The sequence below is a fragment of the Sinocyclocheilus anshuiensis genome, unplaced genomic scaffold (assembly GCF_001515605.1).
Source record: "Sinocyclocheilus anshuiensis isolate Anshui unplaced genomic scaffold, SAMN03320099.WGS_v1.1 scaffold850, whole genome shotgun sequence".
Taxonomy (NCBI): domain Eukaryota; kingdom Metazoa; phylum Chordata; class Actinopteri; order Cypriniformes; family Cyprinidae; genus Sinocyclocheilus; species Sinocyclocheilus anshuiensis.
Genome location: NW_015537937.1, coordinates 1609407 through 1632313, shown reverse-complemented (window position 1 = coordinate 1632313; position 22907 = coordinate 1609407). Strand labels below are relative to the sequence as shown.

General features: G+C 35.2%; 3 protein-coding genes across 4 annotated transcripts; 1 reads left to right on the top strand and 2 right to left on the bottom strand.

Annotated features, from left to right (window-relative positions):
* The first annotated feature begins 2999 nt into the window (after positions 1–2999).
* Positions 3000–7417, top strand: LOC107660478 (eukaryotic translation initiation factor 4E type 2-like). 2 transcript variants are annotated; one of them, XM_016449796.1, is made up of 8 exons: positions 3000–3090; positions 4559–4670; positions 4780–4914; positions 5071–5175; positions 5256–5408; positions 5648–5784; positions 6873–6936; positions 7072–7417. In XM_016449796.1, the coding sequence occupies exons 1-7, from the start codon at positions 3071–3073 to the stop codon at positions 6919–6921; spliced, it is 711 nt and encodes a 236-aa protein (XP_016305282.1). In that variant the 5' UTR covers positions 3000–3070; the 3' UTR covers positions 6922–6936; positions 7072–7417. The 2 variants fall into 2 exon arrangements, with proteins under 2 accessions (XP_016305282.1, XP_016305276.1); XM_016449790.1 differs by having other exon boundaries at positions 6873–6947.
* On the bottom strand, positions 6977–13398 carry LOC107660295 (phospholipid scramblase family member 5-like). The gene is made up of 7 exons (XM_016449579.1): positions 13227–13398; positions 11632–11896; positions 10374–10448; positions 10015–10207; positions 8419–8530; positions 8222–8321; positions 6977–6987 (listed from the first exon to the last, which is right to left on the bottom strand). The coding sequence occupies exons 1-7, from the start codon at positions 13227–13229 to the stop codon at positions 6977–6979; spliced, it is 759 nt and encodes a 252-aa protein (XP_016305065.1). The 5' UTR covers positions 13230–13398.
* Positions 13399–13536: 138 nt separating this feature from the next.
* On the bottom strand, positions 13537–22382 carry LOC107660019 (acetylcholine receptor subunit gamma-like). The gene is made up of 12 exons (XM_016449164.1): positions 22277–22382; positions 20818–20954; positions 20686–20730; positions 20489–20610; positions 19039–19194; positions 18837–18934; positions 16099–16299; positions 15641–15755; positions 15374–15488; positions 15011–15257; positions 14227–14360; positions 13537–14068 (listed from the first exon to the last, which is right to left on the bottom strand). The coding sequence occupies exons 1-12, from the start codon at positions 22338–22340 to the stop codon at positions 13877–13879; spliced, it is 1626 nt and encodes a 541-aa protein (XP_016304650.1). The 5' UTR covers positions 22341–22382; the 3' UTR covers positions 13537–13876.
* Between the last annotated feature and the right edge of the window lie 525 nt (positions 22383–22907).

The following is a 22907-nucleotide window of genomic DNA, read 5'->3' as shown; positions in this document are numbered from 1 at the left end:
ATTTCTATTCATACTTCTTCAGAATGACCAAGACTCTGTCTGTGTCAACTTTCACGAGATTTTGCTGTAGAATTTTAGAGAAAATGAATGGCAAAGTCTGTCACAATGCATTATAGCACTGACCATTCCTTGACATTTATACAGACATTACTGAAATTCCTTGAGAGTTAACATGAAAATTTCTATTCATACTTCTTCAGAATGCCCAAGACTCTGTCTGTGTCAACTTTCACGAGATTTACTGTAGAATTTTAGAGAAAATTAATGGCAAAGTCTGTCACAATGCATTATAGCACTGACCATTCCTTGACATTTATACAGACATTACTCAAATTCCTTCAGAGTTAACATGAAAATTTCTATTCATACTTCTTCAGAATGCCCAAGACTCTGTCTGTGTCAGCTTTCACGAGATTTTACTGTAGAATGTTAGAGAAAATGAAAGGCAAAGTCTGTCACAATGCATTATAGCACTGACTATTTCTTGATATTTATACAGGCATTATTCAAATTCCTTCAGAGTTAACATGACGATTTCTGTTCATACTTCTTCAGAATGACCAAGACTCTGTCTGTGTCAACTTTCACGAGATTTTGCTGTAGAATTTTAGAGAAAATGAATGGCAAAGTCTGTCACAATGCATTATAGCACTGACTATTTCTTGATATTTATACAGGCATTATTCAAATTCCTTCAGAGTTAACATGAAGATTTCTAATCATACTTCTTCAGAATGCCCAAGACTGTCTGTGTCAACTTTCTCTGGGTTTTACTGTAGAATTTGGGAGAAAGTTAAAGGCAAAGTCTGTCACAATGCATTATAGCACTGATAAATTCCTGCTTTTTCTCCAGGCATTATTAAAATTCCTTAAGAGTTCGCATGAAAATTTCAATTCATTCTTCTTCAGGACGACCATGACTCTGTCTGTGTCAACCTTCATTGGGATTTACTTTCAAGATTTGGAGAAAATGAAAGACAAGTCTTTCACAATATATTATGTCACTGGTGTGCGTTTCCCGATAACGTTGCCTCTTAATGCACTACGAAGACTCTAAAGGTATATCTTAAATAAAGGTATACCATTTGTAGGCATGTTCCCTGAATTATACCTTTGGAGGTTGCTTATAGGTATACCTTCTTACGTGTGACGTTACCAGGTGCTGTCCATGAGGGTGGTGCTGAATTGGTTGATATCGATGGATCGAGAATGAATTATTCTCTCTATGCAGGGGCTGCTTCAGTGCGTTATGTGAGAAAGCGGTGTTCTTTATAAAAGAAGTGTTGATTTTAAATAAAGACACAAAACTCTTTCCTGTTAGGATGCAACAAACTTGCGTGAACCTTTTACTTTCACTTTGCAACATACATCATGTCAGGGAACAAAACCAAGAAGGATATATGCCCAGAGCACCTCCCAGTGGTCACCACCTAAAACATAAAGAAAAAACCTACATGCGTCACTGCTTAATAATTTAACAGCTTTTAACAAAAGAATGAAAGAAAACTACTATGGCAGAGAAAAAAAGAGAGAAAGAGGAGAGGCGCCAGCAGCTGTATAGCTCCATCGAGTTTGTCTGACCAACAAGATCTAAAAGCTGCTGAATTTGCTGCTGTGGCAGGTGATTTTTTTTTGAAGAATTGCAGCTTCTTACATAGTAGCTAGGAGACTAAAGTTTTAGTGCACATAATGGCTCCACGGATGGCACCGTCTTTGATTTAGCTCAACCATTCCCTGTATCGCTGCCATAGTTTGACCAAACTCCCCCTTCAGCCCCGAAATTCAGCTGCTGGCGGCTCTCCCCTTTCTCTCTTTTTTCTCTGCCATATAGCTGTTGATGAAGGCATACTGCCAGTTAGTGATATGCATGATTAGTTTGTGCATGAGGTTGCGAGTTTCAAAATTTCAAAACTATATAAAATATCCAGGGTTGGATTTAGTTTGCAATTTGGTGTATTTTTTTATAAGATCGCATGATTCCTGATAAATGCCATTTCAACTATTTCTGAAGTGCTTTTTTTTGGAAAGCAATCTTACCATAATGTTTTTCTGTTGGACTTGTGTAGGCCTATGTTTTTTTGTTGTTTTTCTTTTGTTAAAAGCTGTTAAATTATTAAGCAGTGACTCATGTAGGTTGTTTTCTTTGTGTTTTATGTGGTGACCACTGGGAGGTGCTCTGGGCATATATTTTTCTTTCCTGATTTTGTTCCCTGACATGATGTATGTTGCAAAGCGAAATTTGGTTCTTTTAATAAATAAATGAACTTTTCCACGACATTCTAATTTATTGAGATGCACCTGTATAAGCAACATATTTTTATTAAATATACATGCATGTGTGTTTATATATACATAATAAATATACACATTACACGCACATATAATATGTAAACAAAAACTTTTATTTTGGATGCAATTATTCGTGATTAATCTTTTGACAGCACTACTATTCCCCAGTGACTTAGCTTATTGAACATTATTTGACCCCAAATTCGTAATAATTTAAAAAAATTAAATTATATCAATGCCACTGTATCATATATAGTATCTCTCTATACAGAATATATAGAGATTTAAAAAAAAGTATCATGTCATTTGTTTGTCAGATATATGTATATATATATATATATATATATATATATAAAACTTGACCCCATTAAATTCTTAATTCATTATTTATTTATTCAATATTATTAAAGTAGTTAAGCTGTAATTTTTATTATTAGACAATGTCTTCTATTTCCAGAACCTATGTATGTGTGTGTATATACACAGAAAGAGAGAGATAGAAAAATACATAGATAAAGGTTTTTTTTACTTTTTCATTTATGGGTGAGTTTTAGCCAAAATATTTATACATTAGCTATTCATGTTTATTAGACTAGGATAAGGTAACAGTTTATCTCACTTTTATTTGCTACAAAATACAAACATCCACCAAGCGCGCGCCTCACCCACAACGGTGCGATGCGCGCGCCCGCCGCCACCACTAGCGCGCGCCGCCGCTGCTGCGGAATTGACGGGGCAGCCGTCGGCGCGAGAGCGGAGACAGACACTCACCTAGAAAATAATGAACAACAAATTTGACGCGTGAGTAATCACAACGACGCTGCACGTTAGCAGGGATTAGTCGTGCGTGAATGTAAATGCATGCGTTTCAAACGTCTCTTTAACTCAAGAGAGACAGAAAAGAGAGAGAGAAAGAGGGGAGGAAAAGAGGTGTGTCTAGAAGCTTTGGCATGGGTTGGGTGGTCACCATGTTTAGTTGCATGATTGGACTTATAAGATTTTGTGATGTATCATGTTTTAATGCATGCGGTGAATGCAGCATGCAAATGACCGCTTCTGGACCCAGATCTGCATGCGCAGGGCCTCCAGGCCGAGGACGGATCACCGGTTACGCGTGTGTGTGAGCAGCGGGGGCAGGTGCTCTGCGACCCGGGCTCCAACTCTCCTCTGCAGCCTGCTGGAGTGACATGTGTCGGTGTAGGCTGGTTATAAACACGCGAGGGGTTGTGCAGAAGCGAAACACGCTATACTGTACATGGCACGTGGAAACGAAACTACTGTATAATCATGTGTTACATTATGTTTGCAAACCTCTCGTGCGCAACCGCTGACCATTATAAGCGCAGGGTCAAATAAGGTAGTGCAGTCTGTCTCTGCAGACTCAGACAGGGCCTCTTTCCTTTCCGTAATAAAGTCGAATTTTATAACAACATCCTTTATAACAATCCTCAGAAATGTAATTAACTTACCCTTACAAAAAGTGCGTGGCAGTGGTACTATCATGAAAGTGTATAACATGGTACTGAAAAAAGCGTGCATTGTAAAGCTACTTGTATTACCTAATTTAACATATATGCCTATCTATAAAGCTAATGTATAAAATGGCACTAACATAAAACGTACTGAATGTACTCTTTCTGTTAATGTTTTTTTTATATGTACAGTGGTAATTGGTTAGTAAATAATTTTAAAAAATCACGATTTTTCAGTGTTTTTAAAAGACGTCTACGAATCTCACCAAAGCTGCATGTATTTGATCAAAATACAGTAGAAATATTATATATTGAAATATAACAATTTAAAAGAATGGATTTCTATTTGAAGATATTTTATTCCTTTGATGGGATATCTGAATTCTTTAGTCTTCAGTTGAAGAGCAAAAACAGTTTTAACATAATAATAAGAAATTTTTTAGCAGCAAATCAGCATATTAGAATGATTTCTGAAGGATCGTATATGACACTGAAGACTGGAACAATGACTGCTAAAAATTCAGCTTTGCCTTCACAGGAATAAAGTACATTTTAAAATACATTTAAGTGGGAAATGTTGTTGTTTTTTAAATTGTAATAAAATTTGACCATACTGTATTTTTGATCAAATGTATGCAGCCTTGATGAGCAGAAGATTTTATGTCACACATGGTTTTGATTTTTTTTTTCTTTTTTGTATAATTGCCACTGCAAATATTATTTCCCTGATTGAAGCCACAGTGATAAATATAGCATATTGTGGCTGAGTGGAATTGACAGTTTTGCCTTCTTTTAAGCCTGAAAGATGACGACAGTGGAGATCACGACCAGGACAACAGCTCACCGAAAGACGGGGAGAAGGAAAAAAATGACGAAGAGGAGAAGGACTCAAACACTACCAAGAGAAAGGTATAGATAGATAGATCACTTAAACTGAATGAATAGACAGACCAAAAGAAATCATGTGTAAATTATAATAGATTGTTCCATATAACTATGAGCTGCTCTATATCTTCAGGCGGCGGTCCCAGGGGCCGGTGAGCACCCTCTTCAGTACAACTACTCGTTCTGGTATTCTCGTCGCACACCAGGACGGCCAGCCAGCACACAGAGCTACGAACAGAACATTAAACAGATCGGCAGCTTTGCTTCGGTAACCTACAGACACACAAACTCACACTGACATATTTATTCAGACTCGCGTACTGAAGATTCAAACACAGGCACAGTGGGGGATGAAGTTAGACTGCGTTACTGTAGGTCACATGATCACATGATTGACAGTTCAACAGCTACCCTGTGTTTGTAGGTGGAGCAGTTCTGGCGTTTTTATAGTCACATGATCCGACCGGGTGATCTGACTGGTCACAGCGATTTCCACCTGTTTAAGGAAGGAATCAAACCCATGTGGGAGGTGAAGATTGTTAGTTCAAATGTATGTATGCTTCTTTTCCTAATGACAGATAATAGAATTTGTATTGTATTGCATTATAGGATGATGCTAATAAGAGTGGAGGTAAATGGATCATCCGGCTTCGTAAAGGCCTGGTGTCACGCTGCTGGGAGAATCTGATTTTGGCCATGCTTGGCGAGCAGTTCATGGTGGGCGAGGAGATCTGTGGGGCCGTTGTGTCCGTTCGCTTCCAGGTACTGCAATATTTCCTGCAATATAGTTTGTTTCTTTTATAGCATGCAAATAAAACCTACTATTTGCTAAATATTATTTTATAAAATAGCATATCGAAAACAGTGTCATTTGCAGTAAGCAGTATGGCAGTTGTTCATTAAGAAAATTGACAGCTCGTTTTGTGTTCATAAGTGGAGCTATTATAATGTAAACAATAGTTTTTCTGTATTGTAATGAAAATGTGTGCTTTTGATTGAAGGAGGATATCATTTCTATCTGGAATAAGACGGCCAGTGACCAGGCCACCACTGCTCGCATTAGAGACACTTTACGCAGAGTCCTCAACCTGCCTCCTAATACCATTATGGAGTATAAAACACACACCGACAGCATCAAGTGAGTTATACAATACACTCAGATATTTATGTGTATGTATACTACCATTCAGAAGTTTGGGGTCAATAAGATTATTATTTTTTTTTTTTTTGAAAGAAGTTGCTACTTTTAATCGGCAAGGATTGGTTAAATATAATATATCTATAAATATAATGGTCCAAAAAAGTGACAGTATTTATAATGTTACAAAAGATTTCTATTTTACATAAATGCTGTTCATTTGAACTTTCTATTCATCAAGGAATCCTGTAACAAAAAACGTAACATGGTTTCCACAAAAAATATTGTGCAACACAACTGTCTTCAACATTGATGATAATAATAAATGAGAAGCAAATCAGCATATTAGAATGATTTCTGACACTGACGACTGGAGTAATGATGCTGAAAATTCAGCTTTGAAACAAAAGAATTAGTTACATTTTAAAATATATTAGAATAGTTTTTTTAATAAATAAGCGCAGCCTTGGTGAACACGAGGCTTTTTTTTTTTTTTTTTTTAAATGTTGAAAAATCCTAATTATTCCAAAATTTGAATGGTATTTTATGTGTAAATGGTAAAAACTGTCTTATCAGTTACAATTAATATAGAGTTATATAGGGGAGAGTGGGGGGAAATGTGTCAGAAGTTGTACTGTCTTCTTAAACTAGAAAAATGATCCATAAATTCATATACAGTATTTGATCACGAGATGCAAGCATTTACTATATGGAAGGTAATACGACTTTTATCAAACGAGTCAAATAATTTCAAAAAAGTTTTTGTCAGATTATACATATTTAGTTCTATAATATGTTTAATATATTTTTCCCCTAGATTTTAGATGTGAGATAAAGTGCATCAGCTTTGCAGCTAAATGAAGGAAATATTACAAATACAATTACAAAAAAAGATTTTACAATATTCAAATATTCTGATTATTAAAAAAACTCCTGATTTATTAATGTGAAGATTGTGTATCAGTTTACTTGAGAATAGAATTGTGCTTTATTGTATAGTTTCCCCCCCTCATTCTTATTGTTTTTATTTGTAGTGTTGATATATTTGACAGTATTAATATTCATATGTTGTGTGTGTGATCTTCCAGGGCTTGGGAGGATTTCCATGGTCTAGTGAACGCAAGTGGAGGCCGCTAGTTTTTCATCTGAAGAGTGTGTGACGGGTATAAACTCAAGACTGACACATAATCACTCACACTGAAGCTGCACAGTTCTCATTATGATATTTAGATTCATTCCCAGCATGTTCATCACTGGGTAAAAGCACTACCTTTTTTCTCCATCTAGATTATCAAGATGTTTTTCCCACCGAAGATGACGTTTCTGAGGAATTGATCTTTTTTTAAAAGAAAAACGAACGCGACGTCATAAAAAAGGGTCAACGTGAAAAATGTTTACTATTGAAGACGTACGGCTTCTGTTTTTATAATCATCCAAACGCCACATCACCTGAAAACTCTCACAGAAGAAGAAGAAGAAACCAAATCATCAACATGTGAATTAATGTTTTCCAGTGAGTCGGTAGCTGGAGCTCTCAGAGGGACACAGCGGGACCACATAGTTCAGCCACTGTGACATGAACTAATGGCTGGGAACTGCCACTGTTTTCCAAGAAGAAAAACAACAACATGCCCTTGTGGATGATTGAGAGATGAACAAATGAATGTTACTCAAAAGTTTGTTGTATCATATTTGATACATTTTAACATGATTAAAAAGAAAAAAAAAAAACTTATGTATGGATAATCAAGTGAACCTAAGTTGCTTTAGTCCAGTAAATATTACTAACAACATCAAAGTTATTTTTATGTTTGCTTAATAAAATCAGTAAATCTAAAATTAGTGCACCATGACATAAAGGTTTATATTTTTAGAATGATACTAAAAGGCCTTTTACTTGCTAAAAATGTATGAACTAGAAGGCATGTAGTAGATTGTGTAAAATACTTGATTTTTTTTTTTTTTTTCTGAAATATTGTTAATCTTCATGATATTAACTGTAGGTATACCACTGTTCTATTAACGTTTGACAAAATATCCAAGGCATTTAAACAAAAACCTTTATTTTGTGGAAGACAGTGATCAAAATTAGAGAACAGTAACCACTGAAGCACAAAAGAAGATTAGAACAAAAATTTTGGAGGGTTGCAACTGTCCGAATAAATTAGGAAGTGTAGAGGCCCTTGTTTTGAATGACTTCAGGACATCTGCGGCCACAGGACATCACTATTAAATTGATCAAAAGTGACGGTAAAATGTAGAATGTTACAAAAATGCATTTCTAATGTACTTCTTTTGAACTTTCTTTTCTATTAAATAATGCTGAAAAATTATATATATTTTTTAAAAATATTTTTATTTAATAATTTATATAGATAGGTCACTTGTTGTTATGTTGTTGTAGACCACTTGATATGAACGTGTATATTACTCTTACCATCTAGTCCAAAATACTCATGATCCATGTTACATTCCTCATTATATCCAGGCCACCTTTTCCATATGCGCCCAATACTCTCACCGATACTGGAAACCAGCTGATGCCCCCAATACATGAGAATAATTAGAACAGAGTATATTAGAACTGCATGTAAAAGGTGGGCGATACAAACGGCCTGCTGGAGGGTTTCTGACCTGCAGCTCCTGCTCAGAGAGGCAGCGAGTGTTGCAGCAGGAGCCCTGGATCCTCACGGCCGAGATGCCCTCAGAGTCACAGACCTCGAAATACGGCGTGAACATGCTCCACCTGATAAACAGCCACAGGGCTTATACATACACTCTTTTGGTTTAGGAAGATTGCATAAGAAGAGTTTTCTCTGAGCCTAGAGAATGTTCATTTGTGTGTGACTGATAAAATTTTAGCCTGATATGACCTGATGCTGAAAGGCTCGGTGTGTGACAACAAACAAACATGGCATGGTCTTTGTTCGTGGCTGTCCTGAGAAGGAGATCATGTTAATGGTTTCATCTCAGAAAGTTCACCACATCTCTCCCTGTTCAATCTGAGAGAGATTACTGGAGGGTTTTTTTGTCTGGTGCAGTTAGTAGATACACAATGGTGACCTTATCTGACAGAATAGTTAACATCATGATGAAACATGATGTGGATGGCTCTGTCTTCATAATAGATTTACAGTACAGGAGATTACTTCATCCATTAGGCAACAGTTAGATCCGGTCAAATAATTTGATTGGACCAGGGCTATTAAACAGCAGTTAAATAAAATTAAAACCATAAAAACATTGTTTGTTTGTTTTTTTGTTTACTTTCAATAATAAAAAATAAAAAACATCGTTTTTTAACATTGTTGTTCCTTGAAATAAAATAAAAGTTATACTGAAAAATAAATAAACAAACAAACAAATAAATAAAATAAAAATAAAAATAAACATTTAATTTTGGCTAGTTTCCAAGGTTCTCATTTTTATGTAGATGACCTTGATATAGTAAAATAACTAAAACTAAAACTGAAATAAAAAACTAATAAAAATATAGAGTCAAATAAACAAAAACTTAAAAAAGAAAAAAAAAAAAAATTACTAAAACTAATTACTAAAAAAAGACAACATTTCTAGTTTATTTAGTTTAACTTGATATACTAAAATAACTCAAACTAAAACCAAAATAAAAAAAATAAAACCTATTTAGACATTTAAAAAAATGATTTATAATCATAAATTTTATCATTAAAATAAAAAAATTTAACTAAAATTAAAATGAAAACAGAAAATAATTATAAAAAACTACTTCAAAATATTAAAAAACTATGAGAGTATTGTTTTGTAGCTAGTTCCCTAAGCAACAATTCTCTTTTAGTGAAATAAAAAAAAAATTCTACGTATGTTTCAGGTAAACAAAAACTAATAAAAATGACAAAAACACACAACAAGCTTTAGCTAAAATTAAAATTAAAAATGTAAGTAAACCTAACCTAAAAACTATAAACTAAACTTTAAAAACTAAATAAAAATTAAAATAAAAAAAATATAATATAATCATATTGTATTTATAATTGATACTAAAATAACATGGGACCCAGACAAGTGTGCTGATATTTTTTTTATAACACTGGGATGTTTGCATATTCAAACTCCCTAAATGTAAAACCACAGTTAATTGTTTTACATGTCAATCAGATGACTGTTTCCTGTCTGAGTGGCTGATTCTTGCAGTGTGGATTAATATTCTAGCTGCATGAGACTGAGATCTGGTTTGCTGTTGATCTCTACCTTTGGTGAACTGTCCCAATCAGCTCTCTCTCTGGTGTATAGGCCCTTATTTCCATCAGGCAGCAGCCAAGCCAGCACATCTCCGCTCTCAGGGGCCTCTCAAATAGAAAGACGCACTCTGCGTCCTTATCAAAGCCTTGTAGTGAACAGGATCGAGCTGGACCGCAGCACTGCATACACATGCATGAGCTCTCTAACAGAGACAGGAACACAAAAAGAGGTTTTGTGACACAGTTGTGTTCAAAGTTTACATGTGGCTGCTTTGGTGGCTTTGACAATGTAATAGTACAATCATCTTAAAGACTGTTTCACAATATGACCATTTACAGAACGACACACATCCTGTCTCTTATATTTACCTTCCACAGCCACAAAGAGCTGATCACTGCTTTCTGTGGAAATGCTGTATGTTCTGCGGGCTACACACTGAGGACCTGATGCATCACAGAAATACTGTATAAACCTTTAATAAACATGTTTGTATTTACACATGAAATTATATAATGTATCTCAAACAAACTTCAAGCTATTCCACTAATCATAAATAAAATGAATTTAAAAATCAAAACAGGGATGTAAATATTTTTGAATACTCATTTATAGATTAGGTGACACTAAAAAATTATTAATATATACAATATTATTTAATTAATTTTTAAAACCATTTTAATATGCTGATTTGGTGCTCAAGAAACATTTCTTATTATCAATATTAAAAATTATTGTGCTGCTTAATGCTTTTGTGGAAATATTTTTCTATTATTATTATTTGAAGGACAGAAAAGAACAGAATTTATTTATTTTAAAAAATGATAAATGTCTTTACTGCCACTTTTGACATATGACATCCTTGCTAAATAAAAATGTTCATTTCTTTTAAAAAAAATTAATAAATAAATTCCTGACCCCAAACTTTTAAACAGTAGTGTATTTTCATTATCTTAATTATTATAATTATTATTAGTGTGTGAGTAGTGTGACTATTATAATAATTAGTATCTTAATTATTATAATACAGTATATAATTTTATAGAGATCAATGATCTCTATGAAGAATTTCAGTCAGGTTTCAGGCCCCACCATAGCACAGAAACTGCACTTGTTAAAATTACAAATGACTTGCTTCTTGCGTCAGACCAAGGCTGCATCTCATTGCTAGTTTTACTTGATCTTAGTGATGCGTTCGACACTATAGATCATGACATACTCAAAGTTCAATTACAAAACTATATGGGTATTCGAGGGCAGGCTTTAAGATGGTTTAGATCTTACCTGTCCGATCGCTACCACTTTGTTTATTTAAATGGGGAGTCATCTCAATTATCACCAGTAAATTATGGAGTGCCACAAGGATCTGTCCTAAGTCCTCTGCTTTTTTCAATATACATGTTGCCACTTGGTAATATTATTAGAAAATACGGGATTAGTTTCCATTGTTATGCTGATGATACTCAACTATATGTCTCAACAAGACCAGATGAAACTTCTAAATTATCTAAGTTAAGAGAGTGATGATTTTTGTTAAACATCAACTTTAAAGGTGTTATTTTTAATTAAAAAAAAGTTCCTCATGAAAAATAGTCTAATCTACATTTATTTTATAGATGTTTTATTCACCTTGCAGTTCTGGTCTGGCAGTAATATGAAGTCTTGTGACTGTTCTCAGAACAGACAGTTTTCCCACTCTTTCATTGTCTGTCTCTTTCCATCCAGGTCCTCCATCCTGTCCTCTTGTTCTGCCTGTATCCCGGAGCACAGGAGTGAGGTCCTGCGTGTCTGTAGTAGGTCTAATCTGCCTGTGGAAAGCTCTGAAGAGCATGTCAATATGTTTCTCCCTTTCCAGACCAAACGGAAGAGGCTGAGTGGTCACAGATGGGGAGGCCTGATTGGGAGAGAGAAAACACAGGAGGTAAAAACATGGCATATGAAAGTCAAAGTACATTTTTGTCAAATGTCACTAAAATCAGTGTAAACTGACATGTGCAACCCATTTTATTTCTATAATATAATGTATTTTCATGTAAAACAGGATATTCAATGTGAAAAGTTATAGGGAGGGGTAGGAATGCAACCAGACCAAATGTGAGTTTCCTAAAACACTTCCCATTCCACTGTAGCTTTCTGATAAATCTAGTAAATTATTAGATTCTAGAATATTATTGGCAAACTGTTTATGTTCCTCATTTGTAAGCCACTCCGATATAAAAGCGTCTGCTATATGAGTGAATGTACATGTAATATCATGATCAAAAATGGCAAAGAATCATTTTATACACTATAAGACCAAAGAGTATTCAATTTGACTGTAATAAAGTTTTTTAAATACATGTCCCTTTGTGAAAAGCTTTTCATAACCAGAATTTCATATAACAATGTATTTATGCATTATATCCATAAAAATGAGAACAGTAATATAAAAAGAATACAGAAAATGATCAATAAAAACATTATTCAAATGATTGAACTGTACTTAAGAAGAACATTTATTTAATAATTATTTGTATGCATTATTATTTATATATTATTTAATACCATTATTTAGACACTATTACATATGCCAATTATTTAAAATATATATTAAGATTAAGACTACTACACATCAAAAAATAAATGAATTAATTAAGTTCATTTTTATTCTAATATTTTAATTAATTAATTTATTTCTTTTTTGCTGTAAATTTTTTTTTTGGAAGCCATGAAAAAAATAGCAACAATTTTTAGAAAAGGGGGGAAATAATAATAATTGACAAATTACTTTTCTTTTCATTCCACTCTGGATTTTTTATTTATTTATTATTTTTTAATGAAAAGGTTTGTGTTATCATTGTGTTTGTGTTGTATAACTATGCTAGACCTTAAAGGGATCATTTAACCAGAAATGAAAATTCTTTCATCATTTTCTCACCCTCGTGTGTTATTCCAAACTTGTATCAGTTTCTTGTTCATGTTGATCATGAAAGACATTTTGAAGAATGTTGGTAACCAAATGCATAATATGGAAAAACTACTATTGAAGTCAATGGATACTAGCAACTGTTTGTTTACCAACATTCTTCAAAATATATTTTTTCGTGATCAACAGAAGAGTTTGGAACAACTTGAGGGTGAGTACACAGTGACAGAATATTTGGGCGAACTATCCCTTTAACACCTTATCCAATACTAATTCAGCTGCTAAATAACAACAACAGTGTAAGAACATAATATCCTACCATTTGAGGTCCTGCGGTTTTAGGAGCTGCTGGGCAGGTGCAGTAGTGATGGGATAAGGGTTTCCTTTACTGAGAAACAGCTTCCAGACAAGCTTCAAATACTGTGTTAGTAGTTGTAATGCTACTCCTACAATGAACACCCCCCTCCTGCCCTGCTCTCTCCTTCCCGGATCTGGTCTTTGTCACACAGAAAAGTAGATAATAGATCCTCCTCAAGTTAGTGGGGGGTAGAGGAGTGACATTACCTAACCTGAAACAATTCACATGATTTCATGCAGAAGATCATCATTTATGTGTGAGAGAAGGTTAAAGTTTTTATTTTCAGGAAAGCATCAACTGTTGAATCACCACACAGAATGAAAGCTGATAAAGAAATTGACAAGCAAATAGCATGACCTTCATAATCATCAACATCTCATCAAATCTCAATTAAGCCAGTCTCAAATGGCTTCAGATCCAACCAACTCTCTTCTCTGGAGACCTTGGATCACTTTTGTTGGCCTGTAGCACTACTAAATTGAAGTGCTAAGCGCTCCTTTGCCATAGCATGAACAATCTGATGGCTTTTTGTCTACAGAGCATCTTCAACAAAGTCCTCCAGACTTCTGCTGGAGTTTCTCTGAGGCTATCATTTAGTTTTACACTTGCGTTCAGCCTGTGATGTCTCCAGGTGTGATTTCAGGCAGGTATTTTTTGGGGTCTCCAGGGAAGGGCTGAGATGGTGCCTGGTTAAAATGTCCCATCAGGAAGATTGCGATGGTGCCCAGTATAAACAGCAGCGCCATGACGATGAAGCACATCCTGTCAATCACCTTGGCAACCAGAAACCATTCTTCATTTTCCTGCAGGGCGAGAAGAAAGGATGACTGGAATTCAGACGTCAACAGCAGTTTTTCTGGGATTGGAAGGTTGAACCCTAACACAAACACCTACTGTTCTTGTGTAAATGATACAGACACATTCAGCCTCATGTTTGGAGAATTCTGGAACAGTCACTCACACTTTGAAAGTCATTTTGGTGCTTGGCACTTTCCGCAATGTGTTTACAGGAAGACACACACTGCTGCACTTCTGGTGAAGCTGAAGCCAAACTGGATTCCAGATCCTGTGCTGTGTTCCCCCCCAGACCATTTTCTGAGGTCAGACCACAAAAGAGTACATTTAAGGCCAGAAACCAGCTTATTACATTTTTTTTTTGTTGCATTTAACATGAAACATTTTAATTAATAATATATTTTTTATTAATATTATCTAAAAAATATAATATTAAAATATAATATTCAAATATATAATTTATGGTTTATTTAAAATTTAGAATTATTTAAAGGATATACAATTTTTTTAAAATATTTTTGACAGAAGTCTTTTATTCTGCATCAAAAAGAAAAAAGTGAAAATGTATAGTAAAAATAACAGTAATATGTTGAAATATTTTTACAATTTAAAATAAAAAACACAGTTTTTGATTTTAATATATTTTAAGATATATATGTCATGGCAAATCTGAATTTTCAGCAGCCATAACTCTTTTTTTTTTCTCAATTTTGAAAACAATTGTGATCCTTAATATATTTGTGGAAATTGTGATATAAATTTTAGAATGCAAAAGAAGAGCATTTATTTTAAATATTTGTTTTAAAATCTTTTCCAACCTTATAAATGTCTTTTCTCTTACTTTTAATTAATTTTAATGCATTCTTTCTGAACAAAGGTATTAATTTCTTTCCAAAATAAATGAAATAAAACTTACCAACCACAAACTTGTGAATTAAAGTTTAACTCACGTATTTTCTCTAAAGTGTTCTTCAGCAGCCCCTTTCTCTCCTTCAGTCGACTGAACATCAGCTCTGAGCGTGCTGTTCTGAACATGTATTCATCAGCCTTTGCTATTAATCCCAAAGAGCTACGTCTCCTGCGGCGAAGCGGGGTGCCGTTGCCCAGGGCAAACGTTTTAAAATCCCCTTCCTCCTGCTCAGGTGTCCAGCGCTGCATCGTCATCCTCAGCAGACGAGGAAGGATGTTCAACAAGACCTGAGTAGCCCCAAAATGCAGAGAAAAGCGATTATATAATAATAACCTTTTCATTAAGTCATTTTGGATTGGACAAAAAGCATAAAGTGAAAAACGGTTAGATAATTCTGTTGTACCTTTCTGATGGTGTTGCTCATGGGGTGTGTGTTTGGAGTTCGCAAAGAAACATTCAACACCACCACACTGTTCATTACAGTTATTGTGGTCACCGACATCACAAACATCAGATACCTGGCAAAAGAGCACAAATTGTTCCAGAAAATGTGTGCTGGAAAACACAATAGTGTATGTAAACTGTTTTATCTTATGTTGCACACATTGAATACAAGTCGTATCAGAAACTGCTGAAATGATGTAATGAGTGAACAAAAGCACAGTCTCACTTTCCGATGAGAGGAACAGCTTGGGAAGTTTCTGGCACTTTCTTGGCAATAAGGAACAGGAAGACAGTCTGACCGAGCAGGATCGCAATGGTCATAGTACATTTCTGTCCTCCAGCTATTATAAACAAACAATTAGTTCAACATACTAATCACAAACATGCTGATCAGAAACTGATTAATTTCATAACTAAATGACAGGTTAGGTTAAATTGATTGTCTTACTGCAAAAGTTACAAATTCACTTCATTATGATTATCTTGATGCAAATTAGGTCATGTTTTTCATTGATAAAGACATTTATTCACAAGTTTCTCCTATTGTCCCTACTGGTCAATGGCTCTGGATGACATTACTAGCCACACAAAAATCCCTCTACATTTGTAAGAACTTGCTGAAATGGCAAGTCTATTGGACATCAGTCACGGTGACATTTGCTAACATTTGCTATGGAGCCTGACCTTTGGCCGGCAGGAAGTAGACGAGCAGCCCAAGGGATGAGAAGAGGACACAGGGCACAATGATATTGATGATGTAGAACAGCGGTTTCCTCTGGATGATGAGGAAGAAGATGATCTCCTGGTACTCCAAATCATCTGGGCTGTATCGCTTGTTCACGACCTTCTTAGCAGGACGGTGCTTAATAATCCATTCCCCATTCTCTGACCAATCAGGGCAAAATGCGTGTTAATGAACAATTATGATTATTAGTGCTGTTTGCGGAGAGAAGCATTAACCTACTATACTCATCCTCAGGCTTAGGGATCTCACCACATTAAAGGGGTCATATGATGTTGCTAAAAAGAACATTATTTTGTGTATTTGGTGTAATGAAATGTGTTTATGCGGTTTAAGGTTAAAAAAACACATTATTTTCCACATACTGTACATTATTGTTTCTCCTCTATGCCCTGCCTTTCTGAAACGCGTCGATTTTTACAAAGCTCATCGGTCTGAAAAGCGAGGTGTGCTCTGATTGGCCAGCTATCCAGTGCGTTGTGATTGGCCGAATACCTCAAGCGTGTGACGGAAATGTTATGCCCCTTACCATATTGTGATGCCTTGTCCCGGCCGGAGCGACGAGACAAAAACATTAAAACCCATTATAAACGAGGCATTTGTTGCATCCAGTGGGGACATAATTATGGATTATAATGACTTATACTGTCTTTTTACGCGTTGCATTGCATTGCATCACGCCGCGTAAACATAAAACCATGTCTGCATTTGTGATCGGAGAAATGACAAACAACAAGCGCTACTCTACACTGCTCAAAACTCGCATTTGAATCGTCAGTGGCAAATCCTTTAAATATAAAAAACTTACTTACAGTCTGTGTGTCAGAACAGCCGGCATTGTAGTCTACTCTACCAGCATCAGGAAACAGTCCTCCATAAAATGCAGTTAAAATAAACTGTTCTGGAACAGTGTTGTAAATACAACTTAACCACTTTTGCAACTTTACAGATCTTCTTTATGTAGAGCTTGTAACACTCCAAAGAGAAAGGAAAAATTGAAATCGCATCATATGACCCCTTTAAACTTTGGTAAATTGGTAGTGAGAAGAAAGATTATCCAGAATTCAGACATCAACACATTTTTTTAGGGAAGTTAAAATGTTAAAATTACTTTCTAAGTAGGCTAATTGTATTTGTTTGTATTGTACGATAAAATATCCACACAAAAATCCTTACCACCTTGAGAACCTTAGCAACCACCTAAACACCACAGTAAATGCATAGAAACAACTGTACGTTTTTTTTTTTACCTTGAAATATCAGTTTCATAATATTCTGAAGGTACACTGACTTCTAATGAGGCGAATAGTTTCTGTTTTATCTTCCACGCTCCCCCCGAATGTTTGTTCTGGTTTGGAGAGCGGGAAAATGCCGGATTGCTTTAGGGCAGCAACAAATGCACATGTACAGCTATCTACTGTAATTATGACAGTGATATATTTACTGAATTTACAGTAAAACAAGTCAAGTAAAATTTATATAGCACTATCACAATACATATTGTTTCAAAGGAGATTTACAGAAGATCATGATGTTAATGTTTATAAAATCTTAATATCTTGCCTTATGGTCACATATAGAATACCCAAGACATGTCACTCCTATGGTTTTGAATGGGGAAATAGGCAACTCTCAATATGGCCGCTCAATCGCAGGAAACCCCGCCTTCTGAATGAAAGAGCCAATCACTAATCGGTAAAGTCAGCGTGTCACTGCAGCTGCCGTTAGAAGTCCCGGTTGCTATACGCTTGTTAAGTCTGACGTCACGTGTCACCGCTTCCGTATCCAAACACTCTACCAGATACCACGAGAAAACAACAAAAGGTGCTAATATACACTCACAATGTGATATAATACTACCAAAAACATTATAATCCTAACCTTTAACTCCACACCGAAATCCCAGATAGCCAGACAATGAAAATATAAAAATAAATAAATAAATATAAAAATTATTTGTTTGGGATGCTGTGAGCATGGAGACGGTAGTATTCTCAAGTGAAGTGAGTTGAGGCTTGGACCCGGAAACAGCGCTTCTTACGTCACCACTTAACAACCGAATAGAAACAGTCAGCGTTCTGAGACGTGCTCTTAGGACTGCGCATGCCACTGGCTGATCTAGCCTGAAAAATAAGCTTTTTATAAGGCTATTTGAGCAAAAGTAACAACATTTATGACACAGTTGTTGTCAGATTTCTTTGGTGATTTCAAATATGAAATTTAATCGTAAGCTTAGTGAACAGTTTTGGAGAATTTGATGTTTCCCCATTCAAAGAGAGGAGTTGCACGTGCATGCCCGAGAAGCTTTTCAAAGATGGCCGCCGAGTGACATGACTTGTCTTAAAAGGACTTTGACATAGCATAGAGCTGGGCCATATAGTTATCCTTTTTGTGATGATACAAGTAATCAAACTGTTGAAATATGCTATACTGTATATATCGCCCTACACAAGTATATCCTACTTTACATAAAGAACTGGGTGATAATAATAGGCTCGTTACATTTTGTGATCTGATAGCTGTTTGGCAAGTTGACTGTATGTTAACTAAGATTTGAAGGACTTTAATTTACAGCAGTTACGGTTTTACAATTCAAATAGCACCCAGCAACTATATTTTACTTTTTTGTCTTTATGGTAAAAAAAAAAATTATAATAATGTGCTACTGGAAGTTTAGTACCAGTAAAAGCTTCTGGGTCAATCTCAATCCACTCCATGGTGATGTTGTCTTCGTCTGACAGCATCAGTTTAATTTCATTGGCATTGTACGTCTCAGACCTGCCAAAGCAAAAAGAGTGAAAGCCAGAATAGAACAAGCTTCTTGTTCTATTTCCATGTATTTCCACCAGTCAACACTGTCAAGACAGATGGATCAGCCGTACCTGAACACCATGCTGCAGTTCTGCCAGTCAAAAGGGAAGTAGTTGACTTTGATGGCACAGGAGCTTTGGTAGATGGCAGGAGGCAACCAGACCACGCTACCATCAGGATCTATTAGAGCGTTAGTGTAGAGCGCCACCTCAAAACACCCATCCACACTTCACAAACACAAAAAGGTAGGCCTATTTTACAGGTCACATTTGATGGACTAAAATACTCAGATTTGCACATTTCAGACTAGTTATTTTCATAACTATAAACTACAACAAAGTTGAAGATGATGATTTTTACTGCAACTTTTTTTTTAGAGTTTAGTTTCTGCCTGTTGGGTAATCTGCATAATCAAATCGATCAATAATTTAGTCTCTCACTTGTTCTCCAGGCCGATGTCGGGCAGCCAGATAGCTTTAGAGGGAAGCCGCATACGTGTGATGTTCTCATAGACCTCAAACCCTGTCCTGTTAGCCCAGCGGAGTCGATAATCATGCCATTTCTGGAAAGAGAGAGAGAACGAAAGGTATTTTGCTCTGAAATCACTGTTTACATACACAGATATGATTATTCCTACCATCTCAATCCATACGCAATTGGTGAGGGTCTCTTCTTTCTCATTCTGAACATGAAGAAAGGATGATAAACCATAGAGTCACATATTACAAACATATTTATCTTGTGTATACACACACGTGCAGAGCTTTACCAGAGAAATGAGGTTTGTGAGGGTCATCTTGATCTTCACATCGATGATGTCACCATGGTTCTCCATAGGCCGTATGTTCTTGTTGTATCCCACCATTAGATCTCTGTGCAGAGCTCCTTCTAGATTACAGATCCCATCTGAAACACACAACATACCATGTCAATCCAATTCTTCATTTTATTATTCATCAAAAAAGTAAAAAATAAATGAATAAATAAATACAAATTGTTCACTTAATTTAATTTAAATAAGGAAAACTTTTCCACAAAATTAGTAAAGATAATTTGAAAAAAAAAAAAAAAAAAGTAACATTTGAAAATGTTTTATTGAGCATCACTATGCACAACTACAACTTTGAGTGTTCACTGTAAAAATTATTACTGTGATAAGTTATTACAACTTTAGCACTAAGTAATAGTTTAGTTATAAATAAAAGTTATAAATTGTTCGTGCTTGATTATTTATTTGATTAAGTTTAGTTTAAAATATCAAATCATGTGGGATTCAGAGAAGATAATGAAACAATTTCAAGCAAAATAGTTCACATTTTATAATATTTCATATTAAGATCGTAAGGTAAATTACAAAACACAAGATGCGTTTTGCGCACATTTCAGACTAGTTATTTTCATAACTATAAACTACAACAAAGTTGAAGATGATGATTTTTACTGCAACTTTTTTTTTAGAGTTTAGTTTCTGCCTGTTGGGTAATCTGCATAATCAAATCGATCAATAATTTAGTCTCTCACTTGTTCTCCAGGCCGATGTCGGGCAGCCAGATAGCTTTAGAGGGAAGCCGCATACGTGTGATGTTCTCATAGACCTCAAACCCTGTCCTGTTAGCCCAGCGGAGTCGATAATCATGCCATTTCTGGAAAGAGAGAGAGAACGAAAGGTATTTTGCTCTGAAATCACTGTTTACATACACAGATATGATTATTCCTACCATCTCAATCCATACGCAATTGGTGAGGGTCTCTTCTTTCTCATTCTGAACATGAAGAAAGGATGATAAACCATAGAGTCACATATTACAAACATATTTATCTTGTGTATACACACACGTGCAGAGCTTTACCAGAGAAATGAGGTTTGTGAGGGTCATCTTGATCTTCACATCGATGATGTCACCATGGTTCTCCATAGGCCGTATGTTCTTGTTGTATCCCACCATTAGATCTCTGTGCAGAGCTCCTTCTAGATTACAGATCCCATCTGAAACACACAACATACCATGTCAATCCAATTCTTCATTTTATTATTCATCAAAAAAGTTAAAAAATAAATGAATAAATAAATACAAATTGTTCACTTAATTTAATTTAAATAAGGAAAACTTTTCCACAAAATTAGTAAAGATAATTTGAAAAAAAAAAAAAAAAAAGTAACATTTGAAAATGTTTTATTGAGCATCACTATGCACAACTACAACTTTGAGTGTTCACTGTAAAAATTATTACTGTGATAAGTTATTACAACTTTAGCACTAAGTAATAGTTTAGTTATAAATAAAAGTTATAAATTGTTCGTGCTTGATTATTTATTTGATTAAGTTTAGTTTAAAATATCAAATCATGTGGGATTCAGAGAAGATAATGAAACAATTTCAAGCAAAATAGTTCACATTTCATAATATTTCATATTAAGATCGTAAGGTAAATTACAAAACACAAGATGTGTTTTGCATTTGGATAAAATATGAAAATGTCATAAATGCTCTAAATGTTCTTAGATTAGGTTAAAATCATTGCAAGTCATTTATTACCATAAAATTGAAGTTAGTTCTGGGAAAAGTGCAGTTTGTGGATTTTCCAGTGTGTGGATTTTCTTCATTTAATTTCAAGTTTTCTGTTTTGATCCTGTGCCTGTTGGAGATGTTTTGTATGTTTGTATTTCCCCCCTCTTCTATTATGTAATGTAATTACATTCATTTATGTATTAAGTGTAACTTATGTCTAAATACCAATTAGGCCCACTGTATTGAATCCTAGGGTTCAACATTTTGTGCTGAGTTTTTTGTTTGTTTGTTTGTTCTTCCAAATTAGTTTCAGAATCATCTTCTTGCTGACCTTTAGTCTTGGTCTGAGTACACACATATTACATCTTTACAGTTAAAATAGTATTTTTATTACTAAAGCAGATATATGTTTATAGACATGGCAAGCTTTTACTGTATGTAATACTCGTGCAAATCAACAAGGATTTAACACCCTATTTAACACCCTGTTTGACAGTTTAGCATGCTGACACTCCATTCTCTAACTTTAACACTTCATAAAGACAAAGTGTGAACATGTAAAGTCCAGTGGTGCCATAAAGGATTTGTCCGCCAGAATTTCTTTTCAGTTTGCTTTCTACAACATATTGTTTATGACGGTCTGCATGTGTTGAACTGAATTAGTTCACTCAATAGCTGGATTTCTAAAGAAAGCGTTAGAACAAACCCATGGTGACTCACTAAAAACTTCACAAGTTTATAATCCATGTGACTTTGTGTATCACAAATCCTCAGAACTCAGAAAAACATATTGTATTACCTGAGAATAAGAATGATAGAAGCATCCATAACCAGACGGTTTTTGTGGAAGTGATTGGATCCATGTCTAATATCCTCAGAGCAGCATTAGTGAAGAAGGGCTCTCCAGCACCGGGAAACACAGTTGTTTAGAAATGGGAAGGGTTACAGGAAAAATAGGTGTGGTTCCAAACTTGAATCCTCATTGTTATTTTGTGTGTGTGTGTGTGTGTGTGTGTGTGTGTGTGTGAGGGAAACACAGTTGTTTAGGAATGGGAAGGGTTACAGGAAAAATAGGTGTGGTTCCAAACTTGAATCCTCATTGTTATTTTCAGAATACCCACACAGTCTGTACCCATACAGTTCCTCACATTGTCAGCTGTCACGTAATACCTATGTCATACCCATGTCATTATACAAATTTGTGTCCTCATATGTCAAAAAAACACGCGCGCGCGCGCACACACACACACACACACACACTCACGCACACACACACACACACACATTGAAGACCTCAAAACGAGGTCACAGGAACTAGTTGTATTCTCTCTGTCTGTTTCTCTCTTATGTAAAGCAGAAAGTTTACAGGTTACAGTATTTCCCACAAGTCAGTGCACAGATGGTGTCCCAGGCATGATTTGTGGAAGGAC